This window comes from Cryptomeria japonica, chromosome 11, assembly GCF_030272615.1.
Source record: "Cryptomeria japonica chromosome 11, Sugi_1.0, whole genome shotgun sequence".
Taxonomy (NCBI): Eukaryota; Viridiplantae; Streptophyta; class Pinopsida; order Cupressales; family Cupressaceae; genus Cryptomeria; species Cryptomeria japonica.
The window spans coordinates 126,203,348-126,216,840 of record NC_081415.1 but is presented as its reverse complement, the minus strand read 5'-3'; the positions used below and the strand labels follow the sequence as shown (position 1 = coordinate 126,216,840).

At 36.4% G+C, this 13,493-nt stretch overlaps 1 protein-coding gene and 1 long non-coding RNA gene across 2 annotated transcripts; both read left to right on the top strand.

Moving 5' to 3' along the window:
- Positions 1–334: 334 nt before the first annotated feature.
- On the top strand, positions 335–802 carry LOC131860077 (secreted RxLR effector protein 78-like). Its single transcript, XM_059214436.1, has one exon. It carries the CDS (start codon positions 335–337, stop codon positions 800–802), a length of 468 nt encoding a protein of 155 aa, XP_059070419.1.
- Positions 803–2,272: 1,470 nt separating this feature from the next.
- Positions 2,273–7,644, top strand: LOC131065360 (uncharacterized). The gene is made up of 5 exons (XR_009359335.1): positions 2,273–3,035; positions 4,718–4,783; positions 4,954–5,184; positions 5,281–6,887; positions 6,976–7,644. It is a non-coding gene; the product is annotated as an uncharacterized LOC131065360 (long non-coding RNA).
- The last annotated feature ends 5,849 nt before the right edge of the window (positions 7,645–13,493 follow it).

Below are 13,493 nucleotides of genomic sequence, written 5' to 3'. Positions count from 1 at the left end.
CCCTAGGCCGGATGGCCTCCCCATTGAGTTTTATAAAGCCAACATTGGTTGGATTAGTAAAGATATTCATGAACTCTATAATGAAGCTATTGTTAATGGGACTCTGGGTGGTGACATCAATCAGGGTATCATTAAGCTCATCCCTAAAGATGGGGATAAATCTCTCATCAAGAATTGAAGACCCATTACTCTACTCAATGTGTTGTACAAGATTCTTACCAAGGTCCCTACCTTCATACTTGAGAAAATCCTCCCCAAATTCATTTTCTCGACTCAAACTGGGTTCATTAAGGGTACGTATATTCTAAAAAACTTGATTACTAGCTAGGAGGCCATGGAGTGGGCTAAAACCTTTGGGAAGGAATTTTCCATGTTCGTCCTTGACTACGACAAGGCTTATGATAGGGTTGAATGGGACTTTATCCTCATGATGCTAGATGCCTTTGGTTTCCCTAAGGAATTTTGTGACATTGTTAAAGTTCTCTTTAAAGATGCCTCTGCTCTTATTGAAGTCAATGGCTCCCTCTCCTCTCCTATTATGCTTACTCAGACTATTAGGCAAGGTTGTCCCCTAGCCCTTGCGCTTTTTGTGATTGCTTCTGATGCCCTTTTTTATCTGCTTAAGGATGATTCAATCTCACCCAGTGTTAAAGGTTTGAGTCTTCCTGATGAATCTCAACCCTTTAACATCCAGTTTGCTAATGATACCTCTCTTTTCCTTGAACTCACCAAGCAGAATTTTGAGGCTCTTGGTCAAAAATTAAAATTCTTTGGTGATATCTCTAGTGCCCGGATTTCTTAGACTATGTTTGTCCTTCTTGGGTGGCGAGAAGAGCCACCTGACTGGGTCCTTCAGCTTGGGTACCAATGGGGTGGCCCTAACAAAATCGTTAGCTACCTAGGTATACCCTTCTCTGTTTCTCCCTCTCTCAAAGACATGTGGTTGTGGGTTAGGGAAAAGATTGACAAAAAGTTGAACAAGTGGAACATGAAATTCATCTCCCTTGCTAGTCGGGTGCAAGTTTGCCAAAATATCCTCTCCTCTTACAACATCTACTACTCTTCGAATTGGATGTTCAACAACTATCAGGTCTTTAAAATTCAAAAGGTCATCAAGCATTTTTTGTGGTTTGATGGCAAGGGGGGGAAAAAGAATCACGTTGTTAAATGGAAATGGTGCTCTGTGGAGAAGAAACTTGGTGGTCTTGGGCTTAAAGACCTTAGAATGCAGGGGATATCCCTTGCTGCTAAATGGATTTTCCATGCCATTGATGATCAGGAGCCCTAGAAGATCCTAGTTAGGAACAATATTGAGAATGTTGTTCCGAAACATGCTAAATCCTAGAAATCTTTACCCTTCACTAACATTGTGGCTGGAAAATTCCTTGTCTCTGTCCAAGGCACCTCTGTTTTCAAAAAAATATGGAAAGCCTAGGAATTTGTTAGGGGGTCTTGGATTAAAACTGATTTTTTCACCAATGATCTGATTTATGGTGAAAGGTCCATCTGGTGGAACCTTCTTCACTCTTCTAAACCTCTTGCTCTAACCAGGGGTTGCTTGGCTAGACTTTAGGCCCAAAAGGCCATCGCATGCTTCATGGATATCTTGGAGGAAGACGTGCTTATCCCCTGGGAAGATATTATTAGCAATTTTAACCTCCCCCAGTCCCAGAAAAAGACTTATCAATTTCTCAAGATGGCTTGTGCCGTTCTTGATCTTCCTAAAATCTATATGGTTGACTCCCATAGTTTCCTTACTTTCAGCTAGCATGGGGGGACTCCTCTTCACAAAATTAAAGCTTGTGATATCTACTATGTTCTTACTTTTGATGACTCTATTGTAGACCATCTTAATCACCTTTGGTATTATAAGTTGGATGTCTCCTTTTGACAATCTACTCTTAACAGTCCTAAAATTAAATGGTTGTTATTAATTGATAGGCTCCCTTCAAGAAAAGATAGAGATGTTATGGATGTTTGCTCCATTTGTAAAGTTCCTGACACTAGTGGGCATATCTTCTTTGATTGTATTATTGCTAAAGAAATCTGGTTGATGTTTGGATTCTTGATTCCTCACTGTGTTACTATTATGGAGATCATTACTGGTTTTATTAAAGGAATGAAAAAGGATGCCAACCTTCTTTGGTCTATTTTTTCTGCTAACATTCTTTGGTATATCTGGAAGATTAGGAATGAGGACAGATTTCAGGATCGAACTAGGACCCTTACTGAGTCTTTTCAAAGACTAACATTTTACAACATTGTTGTGCAGGTGTCTAGAGTCATGGACATCGAGAGAGACAAGCTTTTGAGTTTTCTAAAAGATGGATCTGCTACTATGTTTGCTTATGAGATGAGGAGCGGTTATGAGTGGATGAGGTGTGCCAAAAACCTTTCTTCCTTTAAGGAAGCTCTCAAGAAACTCACTAAAGAAATCAAAGACAACAGGGATCCTCCCTATGAGTAGGTGGACATCTTGGCCCAAATTCAAGAGCGGAAAAAGGATGTTTGGATGGAAGACCTGGCTGGGTGGACAACGTGGGTGGAGGACCAAAAGTTCATCTTGCAGTAACCTGTGGATACTTTGATATTTTATACTGTTGTTTATAAATATTTGTCTATAGGCTACTTTGCAGATATTTTGCTATACATCTACCTATTCCGCTTTTTTATGTCTATATGATACTCTAGTTGCTACTCTGGTTCTTGCAGGTTGAGGACTCACCTCCCTATGTTATATTGTAATGTTTTGATTTTACTCTTGATCTTAATATTAAAAAAAAGAGCTATGCAAAATCACCTTGGTGTTTGGCAGAGCTCTCATATATGGTTAAAAGTGGCACCAAGATAGTTCCCATCTTCTACTATGTAGATCCTATTGATCTCAGATATGTAGCTCAAAGGAAAGGCATGTATGTTGGTGCCTTTGACAGGCATAAAAAGAAACGTAGATATAGCCGAGTAAAGCTTCACGAGTGTAGAGATGCACTTTACAATGCCTCATTTTACAATGGTGAAATCGTCAAAAGTCATGCGTAAGTACTACACATTCGGCCTCTCTATCCCATCAAATATTCGTTCTTTTTATATCTATGTATTTTAACTTTGGCATCAACTCCTGTTAGTAGTTTGATTTTTCAATGTTCTTACTTGTTCAGTGATGAGATGAGGCCGTTGAAGAATATTGTGAAAATTGTAGTGAATGAAAAAAGAAATGCACCATTATTAGTTACAAAAAATCCGGGAGCTCTCCATGAAACAATAGAAAACTTTGAGAATGAATTTGCTGAGTGTGATCAGGATGTACAAATTGTTGTTATTTGGGGCATGGGTGGTTAGGGTAAGACCACGCTTGCCAAATAATTATACAACAGAAAACGTGTGTCCATGGAGAGATCCGGCTTTATTTTTTATATTAGAGAAGCTAGAGAGGTGTTACACAAAAAGAAGATTGAACTCTTCAAAGGCCTTGGTGGGAATGAAATATTTGACAATGTAGAGCAAGGTAAGGAAATTATAGCAAGGCATTTGAGATCTATCAGGGTGGTCATTGTTATGGATGATGTGGATCATGTCGATCAATTGGATTCTCTCTTACCGGCCAAAGACAATTTTAGAAGGGGTGGTCTCATCACTGTTACAACAAGGGAGTGTGATGTTCTTACATCTTGGGACATGTCTTCAATATATAAAATGAGAGTAGTGGATCCATTTAATGCTACACAACTATTTTGTTGGCATTCTTTACTACAACCCTTGTCCCTTGATGGATTTGAGGAACTTGTTGAAAAGTTTGTAAAGGTTTGTAAAGGTTTGTCATGGATTGCCCCCGTCTCTCAAGGTATTTGGAGGGCAAAAGTGTCACAAAAAATATTGGGAGTCTCTATTTCATAAGGTCTCTAGATTATTGCCTAATGATATCACAAACAAACTCAGATTAAGCTATGATGCCCTTGACCATGAAGAGAAAGAGGCATTCCTTGATATTGTCTATTTCTTTGTTGGTAAAGAGCACACTTTGGCTATTGAAGTCTGGGATGGGTCAGGTTGGAGTGGTTTGTACATTTTGGAAAGGCTTTTGAATAAGTGTTTGGTTGAGCTTCACAATGGAAATTGCATAAGAATGCATGACCACTTAAGAGATCTTGGATGGGAAATAGCAAAGCAGCATCGGCCCTACTGACTTTCGTTGCCCCAGCAGATTATTAATTTTGACAAACAAAATAACGTGAGGTTAACACTTTCTTTAATTGTCTAAACAAACAATAGAAAGGAAAACATATTCTATACCCAAATGTTTTTGTATAGGAAGATTATTGTTCTTATATGTTAACCAATTATTAAAGCTAAGTTTTCTAAATTAGATTGTGTGTTAGTTTTATGCACAAACGTTTTAGATCACACTTTGTGAACCTTCATCAACATAAAATCTTATCTCTCTACTATCCTGATAATGGATCACAGAGTGTGATCCAAAACGTTGATGCGAGAAATTAACATGCAATCTAATCCAAAAAAACTCAGCTTTGATAATATTATGAATTATGGAAATCTGATATATTTGTTTAACAATTGTTTAAGAATGCATCTTGCTAGCCCTTTGTATAATCAAATTGACTCAACAACTTACCTCTTTATTATATATGTATTTGAACAGCTAATAAATAATTTTTATTTTTATAATATTCTGATCTAATTTTTTAATTTTTCTTTCCAGGAAAAAAATAGAATTCGAGGAATTAAGGCTACCTCAACTGAAATTGAAAAGAAGTTGTCATACAAAGTATGTCTGTCTGCTGTGTTTCTCGACCTACTTTCACTAATATTAATATTGTATATTTTTTTCTAAACATTTCATATTTTCGTATTGAGCCCTCAAAGCCCTTCCGAATAATGTAGGAAAGATGTTTATTAATTAGTGAATTTGTTGAATTTAACGGTTCTTGCTTACAGGAGGTACGAACACCTAATATAAGTGAAAAAAATTTGTTGCTCGCACCCTATTTAGTTGGAGTAAACCTTTTGGAGATTGGGGGAGATTATTTTAGTCAAATAAACTGGTCCAATATCGGGCAGAGAAATCTTCCGAGGCGGCTTTCATTGGAATCTTTGCGGGTTTTACAACTCAACGAAGACTATGAAGAGGAACATCACTTAGAAGAGTTGTGGGAGGCTGAGAGTGACGTAAGTAGTCTCCCATTTCTGCTCTATTAAATCTCTATTTCAATTCATTAAATAATTGCAGTATGTGTTACATTTGTCTTGTTGGATGTGCTACAGGCTCCCCTAGACTTAAGAGAGTTGGTTATATCTGATTGCCAAAAATTCCAAAGACTTCCAAACTCAATTGGGGGTGCCTAATTGAGTTGAGAAAGATAGTAATCACAGATAGCATGAATATTAGGAGTCTGCCAGAAGAATTTCGCCATCTGCAAATGCTGGAGCATCTCAACTTATCGTATTGTGAAGTGCTATCATCACTACCCAATAGTTTTGGCGATTTGGCAAATCTGCAATATCTAGATTTGGCCTCGTGCAAAAGCTTGAAGAGGTTACCACGTTCTTTTAAGAACTTGATGCTACTGCAATATCTCAATTTATGGGGATGTAGAGAGCTCATACTTAGGTCAGATGATTTTCAAAATATTACAAAGTTGGAGTTTCTGGATCTTTCTTTCTGCGAGCAATTGGAAGAGTTGCCTCGTCACATCACAAATCAGGTATCCTTGAGAGAGCTCTATTTACTTGGTTTGGAGAGGTTAAAAGAGATCAAAGTCGGTCAACTAAGCAGGCTGCAAAAGATTGAGATAGGAAGTGACTTGTTGATAAGTTTACCAAACTCTCTTGGAGATTGCATCTCCTTGAAACAACTTTTCATTTGGCAATGTTACAACCTGAAATCTTTGCCGGCCTCTTTTGAAAATTTGTCCTCCTTGATTCATGTTACAATTGAAAGGTGTTCCAAGTTGAAATCATTGCCCTCTGTTAAAAATTGGTCCTCCTTGACTAGGCTTTCAATCGAGAATTGTTTTAAACTGGAATCTCTGCCGGCCTCTCTTGAAAATTTGTCCTCCTCGACTGATCTTTCAATTCAACATTGTTCCAAGTTGAAATCTTTGCCCTCTGTTGAAAACTGGTCCTCCTTGACTAGGCTTTCAATCCAGAATTGTTTTGAACTGGAATCGTTGCCGAACTCTTTTGGAAATTTGTTCTCTTTAACTCTCCATTACGAATTGTTTTAAACTGGAATCTCTGCCAGCCTCTCTTGCAAATTTGTCCTCCTTGACAAAGCTTTAAATTGACGGTTGTCGAAAGGTAAAATGTTTACCGTTCTCTGTCGGGTGCCATAATCTCTTAGAGGATTTGTTTATATCCAATTGCACAATCAGCCAAGTAGATTTTGAGGTGGTGCCTTCATCTTCTGCATTGAGCAACCTTGAACTGATAATTCTAAAGGAAACCGAAGTGTGCAGGATTTCAATTCCTGAAGACCATTATCCCCACCTTGAGAGACTACATCTTTATTCTAGTAATCATTTAACGGAGATCGAATCACTTCCAGTAAAGCTTGAACATCTGAATATATGTCGGTGTCCAAAGTTGGAGAAGCTTCCGAGCTTTGCACGTTTAACTTCTCTCAGGGAATTTAAATTTGAAGGTTGTGACCAAATTGGGAAAATGGAAGGTTTAGAAGGCTGCACAAGATTGGAAATATTGAGTCTAAAGACCTGCTGGGAAGTGTCGAGCATAGAAAGTTTGAAGTGCATGGGGAAATTGAAGAAGGTGGAAGTCAGAGAAAACGTTTGAAGTGCATGGGGAAATTGAAAAAGGTGGAAGTCAGAGAAAACAAGGGATCAGCTATTGAAAGTTGCAATGAAACAATACAGGTAAATATAATAGTTTCTAAGAATAAAATATTTTATTTATCTTCTACGTAATCATGCATTGACTGAATGTTGTGAAAGGAATTTGCAGAATTGGCCAGATGAAATGATAATATGTGCGGGGACGGTCCCTGATGCGTCCTCACTCGTGCATTCCTTCAAATTTGGGCTGTCTCGGAATCTCTCAGTCGTTGACTCATTCTCTAACAAGGATCTTTTCTCCAAACCGGAATTGTATTCACCCAATAGCACTGCCTTTATGCTCTGTTTCATTATAAATGGTGTTTCTTCTTTAAGGTTGTCTAGTGGTCGTTGACTACCTTTCATTGGTGATAATGGAGTATCTATCTTTGATATTGGAGAGGGGAGATGGGCATTGATCGGTGTCTTCACACAACAACAAAGTGGCTCGATGCAGGGGGTCGCTTCGGCCTATCTAACTTTGGAGTCACTGATTTGGAAAGACAAGTAAAAGTGGAAGTGGAGAGAGGTTTTGCTGTGAGAGGAGAAAAGAAAATGCTAGTAGAGGCCTCATTGAGACTTATGCCTCATTGAGACTTATGCAAAGCATTTGGAGCTAGTATTATTTTGTTTGTAGGTGGAACTGGAAAGTGTAGACATTATTTTCATTTTTATGTGAGCATTTGGATGTATTGTTAATTTATTTGTAAGTGGAAGGCGTGGAGTTAATCATTGTCATTTATCTTTAAGTATATGAAAGTGTTACATCTTTAATGAGAGTGAAAGAGTGCAGCATACCTTCTTGACAACGAATAAACATGTAAGACAATTATGTGATATCTCTCGGCATTATTTTACATATATTTTTTTTATAATATAGGTATACTAGTTGTACTAGTCTGGTACTGATTATTTTTTTATGTAGTCTGTCAGAGAAATGTTAACCTCCTTTCATGCAATGTGGGGTGGCGAGATTAACATAAAAGAAATAATGCTCTTAAATTCAGATTTGAAACAGAAATTTTAAAAAGAAAAATTGTTTAAGTTTTCTTTATTTAAATTTTAATAACACTATAGATTGAGTTATTTTTAAATATGTATTTTTTAAATAATTAATTTTTTTTAAATGAATAAATTAAAAAATTAATGTAATTAATATTTCAAATATTATATAATTTTTAAATGTCATTAATTTTAAAAATATTTTAATTTTAGAAAAAATATATCTTTTTAAAAATTTATTTAAGCTTAATGAATAATAATTAAAATAATATTTATAACATGTAGATAAATAAGAGTTGGTAGTATTAAAAAAATATACGAGATATTTGGACTCATTGTGAATCGTTGCAATGTTCATGTTGGTGGTTACACAAGTGTCTATGCCTATGCTAGACCCTCGATGGGTTGATGTATGTGTGGGCTTTGTGGCCTTGTTGGGCTATCATGCTCATAGATTTGGGTTGTTGTTGTCGTGTTAATGTAAGATATGAGATCCCCATTTGTGGCTTGACCTTGTTATGGGCTAAGCTATGAAACCATATAGTCGATCAATATAAAATTGAAGATATTTCTAGTTAGAAGGTTAGAGATGTTTGACAATAAATATTTTATTGTAGATGGCTTACAATGAATTTAGTTTTTTCATACTAAATCATTATTTGTTTCGTTATATATTTGTATTCAAAAATAGCTAGGGGAGAGGACCCCATAGTTGAGCCCATTCGAATGGCTATGATAGCGCTTGTTGATTTAATACGTAATATTTTTGACAATATTGCACCAATAGTCATGACTTTAAAGTTGTTATTACTGATAATGACTACACATAATCAAATGAATTGCATCCCTTAGCTCAAAAAAGAAACAAATCAAATCTAATGCCACATCAACACACCAATAAAAAATGGCTTAGTGCATGTAAGTATTGGTCTCACTTTTTTGGGGAGGTTTGTTGGACACTTTGGTAGTAATGCCACATCAACACCCCAATAAAAAATGGCTTAGTGTATGTAAGTATTGGGCTCACTTTTTTGGGGAGGTTTGTTGGACATTTTGGCATCATATTTGATTATGTGGAACTAAAACCTTAGTTAATTATAATTTTAAGTTTAATAGGGTTTCAATTCCAACCTTGAAATTAGTGTTTCACCAATTAAGATAGTAAAACAACTAGTTTCAAAAGATCAACCTCACATTTAAAAGTGGAAGGTAAACCCAATAGATATAGCCACAATTCAATTAGAGAAGAGAGTATACATGTTGATTGGATTTACTATTTTTTCTTTCCCCTTTTAGAGATCTAAAATTGTATTTGAATTGTAATGTTAGATCTAGGGTCAAAAATGAGGAATTGGACCAAAATAGTAATGACAAAATCTTTTCATACACAGTTGCAGACCGAGATCTGAGAAGGAAAAATAGATTAGAACATATAGTTGAAAATTTGGGTCGAATTGTCAAGACTAGGAGGTTGGGAGTTACCTGGTCCTATAAATTCCATGGCAGACAAGTGGGATGCTTTCTAGATTGAGAAGACACACAAAATCCATTGCAAGAAGATCAAGTTAAATTTTCAAGACTTGGATGGCACAAGTTACGTGGTTCACTATTTTTCATGCCTATTGTATCCACTTAAGTTTCACCTCGGAGATTAAACATGCAAACTCATTAGTCCATCATGCAAATATAACTTAAGTTTCAACCAATGAAACAACATGAAATGAAAAAGCAAATGAAATTGTTATACATTCATGGATTATGTCTCATTGTGTCCTAACCCCATTGTTCTTGGTTGCAGATGATTTTACTCTGAGACAAGCACTAGTAGCTTACAAGATGGCAAGTGTGGAATGAACTAGTAGATAATATGATATACAAAGCTACACTAAGAATAATGATTTATGATAAATTTCTCAAAAACAACTAAAAATGCTAAGAAAATCAACTCACGGATGCAAAGATAAAGGCTCCTAGAATGACTGGAAGATTAGCTATTAGTTTTTAAAATGGCATAGGAGACCTCTATTTATAGATTTTTGAGTGCATAAGCCTAGGTGGCAAATATCAACGGTCCTGATTAAATCTTGCAATTTGGATTTCTATGAGCAAGAGGTTGAGATGTGAGAGAGAAAGGTGGAAGATGTCCCTCCTACCCCTACACGATGGAGGAAAAGGTGGAAGAAGAAGCCAAGTGTCATTCATCTCACCTTGACTGAGAAGAAGACTGAGAGAATATAGGATAGTTGGAGAAGCTTTAGGGATAAGAGAACAAGTGGACTCAACTCCCTCCAATAATGTAGGAAGGTTGGAGAGAATATAGGGAGGTTGAGGAATGTGTGTACGTACAGATTATTTGAAGAATATAGTGAATGTTGAAGATAATGATGCATTAATATTAAAAATATTAATATTTTTAGCCACATAAAGGATGAGTTGGCAAAGAAGAAGTGATGTGGAGATGAGGGTGAGTTGGAAAAGGGATATTAAATAATTAAGAAATTATTTAATTGATGAGACTATAGGATAGTGGATAGAAGAATGATTAAATATTATATAATTAATTAATTAATTAGAAGAAAGGCTAAATGAATTAATTAATTAATTTTTTTCAATTAAATTAATTAATAGAAGAATATGAAATGAATTAAATAAATTAATCTTTTCAAATTAACTATTTAATAGAAGAATAATTATTAAATAAATATTAAATATTTATTTAATTTCTCATAGCCAATTTTATGTGTATACATTTTGCCCCTTTTTGAAATGATGTTGAGACAACATTGTTTCAAAGATTAAATAAAGTCTCAATAAATAGCGCCTGAGAAAAGATAAAAACAATCCCTGATTGTGTACCCCCTCGAGAGATTGATCCTGAAATTGTTGAAAAATGTTGATTGAGCGATTGATCTCACCATAATTGATTGAAAAGATTTGAAACTAGGCCTCTCAATTAAATTTATTTTTGAAAAAAAAAGAAAAAAAAAATTGCCCCACTTTTGAAAGAATTAATTACCCCTTTAAAAATTAAAAAAGGGTAATAATAAAAGTAACCTAGTTCAATTTTATCCTAATTTGCAAATTTGTCATCTTTTGGAGAGAAAATAAATTGGAATGCTGAGATGGAAAAATGGTGATCTCGTTCGAGATCCATCACTTGGAGTGCGTGAGATGATACCAGAGACCTGTTAAGTATGGCCCACCTATGAGTGACCAAACCTGGTCTTTGTTTTGAATTTTCGATATAGGTTTTTCAAGCTTTTCGAATGATTTAGGATAGTTTCAAAAAAATTCCAATTTCGGCACTTTGTTTTTACACTATTGCACTTTAGATTAGCGCAGATGTTGTTTTGGTTAGCGCATCTGTTAAGTTAGTGTTTTCATCCCTTTTTTTCTCGCTCTTTCTAGGAATTTTAGCGCATATGCTTGATTCACTCCTGTGCTTGATATGTTCGCACATTTGACTTATATGTAAGCGCATTTGCCTATTTTAGCACTTTTTTCATTAGATTTGAACAAATGCTTGATTGGTTAGAGCTTTCATTTGTTTCAGCGCATGCGCATTAGAAGATAGTGCTTTTGTTTGGGTGAATAGTGCTTCTATGTGAAATGAACTTTTTGAATTGATTCAAATGTTTAAGTCTCATCTGTTTGATTGATTTGATGTTTGATGCTTGAATTTGATAGATTGATAGATGCTTGATGTCTGATTGATAGAGGATTTGATAAATTTGAGCAAGAGAATAGATGATTGATTGATTGATAGAAAACCATGATTGATGATTTTTGGTTTGATTTGATAGCTCTAAGAGGCCAATTCAGTCTCTGATTAAAATCTTGATTTGTTGATCATTGGATAGATAGCCTGATTTGCTTGATAGAAAAGATTTGATTGATTACTGATTTGATTGATAGAATATATGTTTGATAGAAAATTTTTCTGATGAAAGAGGAGAAACTAGATGTTCTCCAGTGTCGGGAAAAAAACATGGCTATGCGTCATTTAGTCCCAAAGTTGACTTAGGACGAGATTAGACATATTGATGCCTGTGGATTATGTCACTTATTATACATACCTAATATTGCACATAATAGGGGTCTATTGATTACATTACCTGAGAGATTGCACAATGAGCAAACATGTTTCACCTATCCACTAGTGAGATTAGTGTGATGCTCAAGGATGTCTATAGGATCCTCCACATCCCTATGATTGGAGAGCTCATCCAGTATGACTATCAGGATCTTGGTGGGATCAAGGCATGCAGGACAGTGTTCAATGATGAGAGCATTGATGGAGGAGAGATTCTATGAGAGGACATGATCATGCATTATGAGACACTCCCAGTTGTTCTTGTAGGCTTGATTGGTGAGTATACATGTCCTGATAGTAGATCTCGAGGTTTTTCCATTGGATGGAAAGGGATATTATAGAGCATGATGTAGCATCGTACTCATTACGTATGGGGTGTGTGTATACTTGCACATTTATATCATGATCTACATCAGGTTGTTTATGATGGTGAAGCTAGTCTCTCATTTGGATGCACACTGCTTCAGGTTTGGTGCTCGGAGCACATTGCTATTACCCGACCTATTCATGATAGAGTTCGTGATGATGACCAGCTATATGTATATTTGTATAGAGGTATTATTACTTAGCCTAAGCTTTGTAATCTTGAGTATTGGCGATGGGTTTTAGATTCTATGGACATTGTGATTTGGAGGCCATATATCGATTGTGAGCCTTGGATGGAGGACACTCGAATTTTGTCATTGATTGTACAGAGTAGGTATTTGATTGGTTGCACTCCTTATATCATTGAGCGATAGTTGTTTGGTCACATTTTGAGACAGTTTGGTATTATTCAGCACATGCCTTCTGGTGTCGCCACGTGTGCACAATGATACAAGGATAGGTGAGATCGAGGCCCTTCATTATCTTTTGAGATAGCATATGCAATTTTTTTGGTTATTCCGATTTTAGCATATGATTTGAGATAACACATTTTGGATGACGGGATCACAGTAGATTATCCTCAATATATTATTGCACATCCTTTTCATCATATTATGTATCCAGTAGAACCTCCTCCCAACTTAGGAGATGAGGAGGATGATTTAGATGATCCTATTGTCCGATGATGGAGACAGAAGCAAGAGCTTAGAGTTGCATGAGATGCCGAGGGAGATGGGGGGGATGAGGGTAGAGATGGGAGAGGAGGGAGACAAGGATGGAGGGGAGGTTGAGTGAGAGTCTAAGGAGGACCTTTTGGAAAAGTTGGGAGAGTTGGGAGAGGTATTGATTTTTTTTAGATCCATCTAGATCCAGGGGTGAATGCAGCTCAAGATGGTTGGGATGAGGGGGAGGATGATTCAGAGGATCGTGTGACCCTCATTTGGCAACGGATTATGAGTGCTACTCAGGTGGAGACTCCAGGAGGCAGAGAGGGAGGTGGTGATGAGGCCATGCAAGATATACCCCAGTAGGATGTGCCACAACAAGAGAGCATAGATGATCTTAGAGCAAAGATTCATCACCTCAGGGCACAGGTTCAAACACTCACTGTTGAGAGAGACAGAGCTATTAGGAGATATCAGGATACATGGGATACTCTAGATTATATTCAGCAGGTTGGTTTTGGC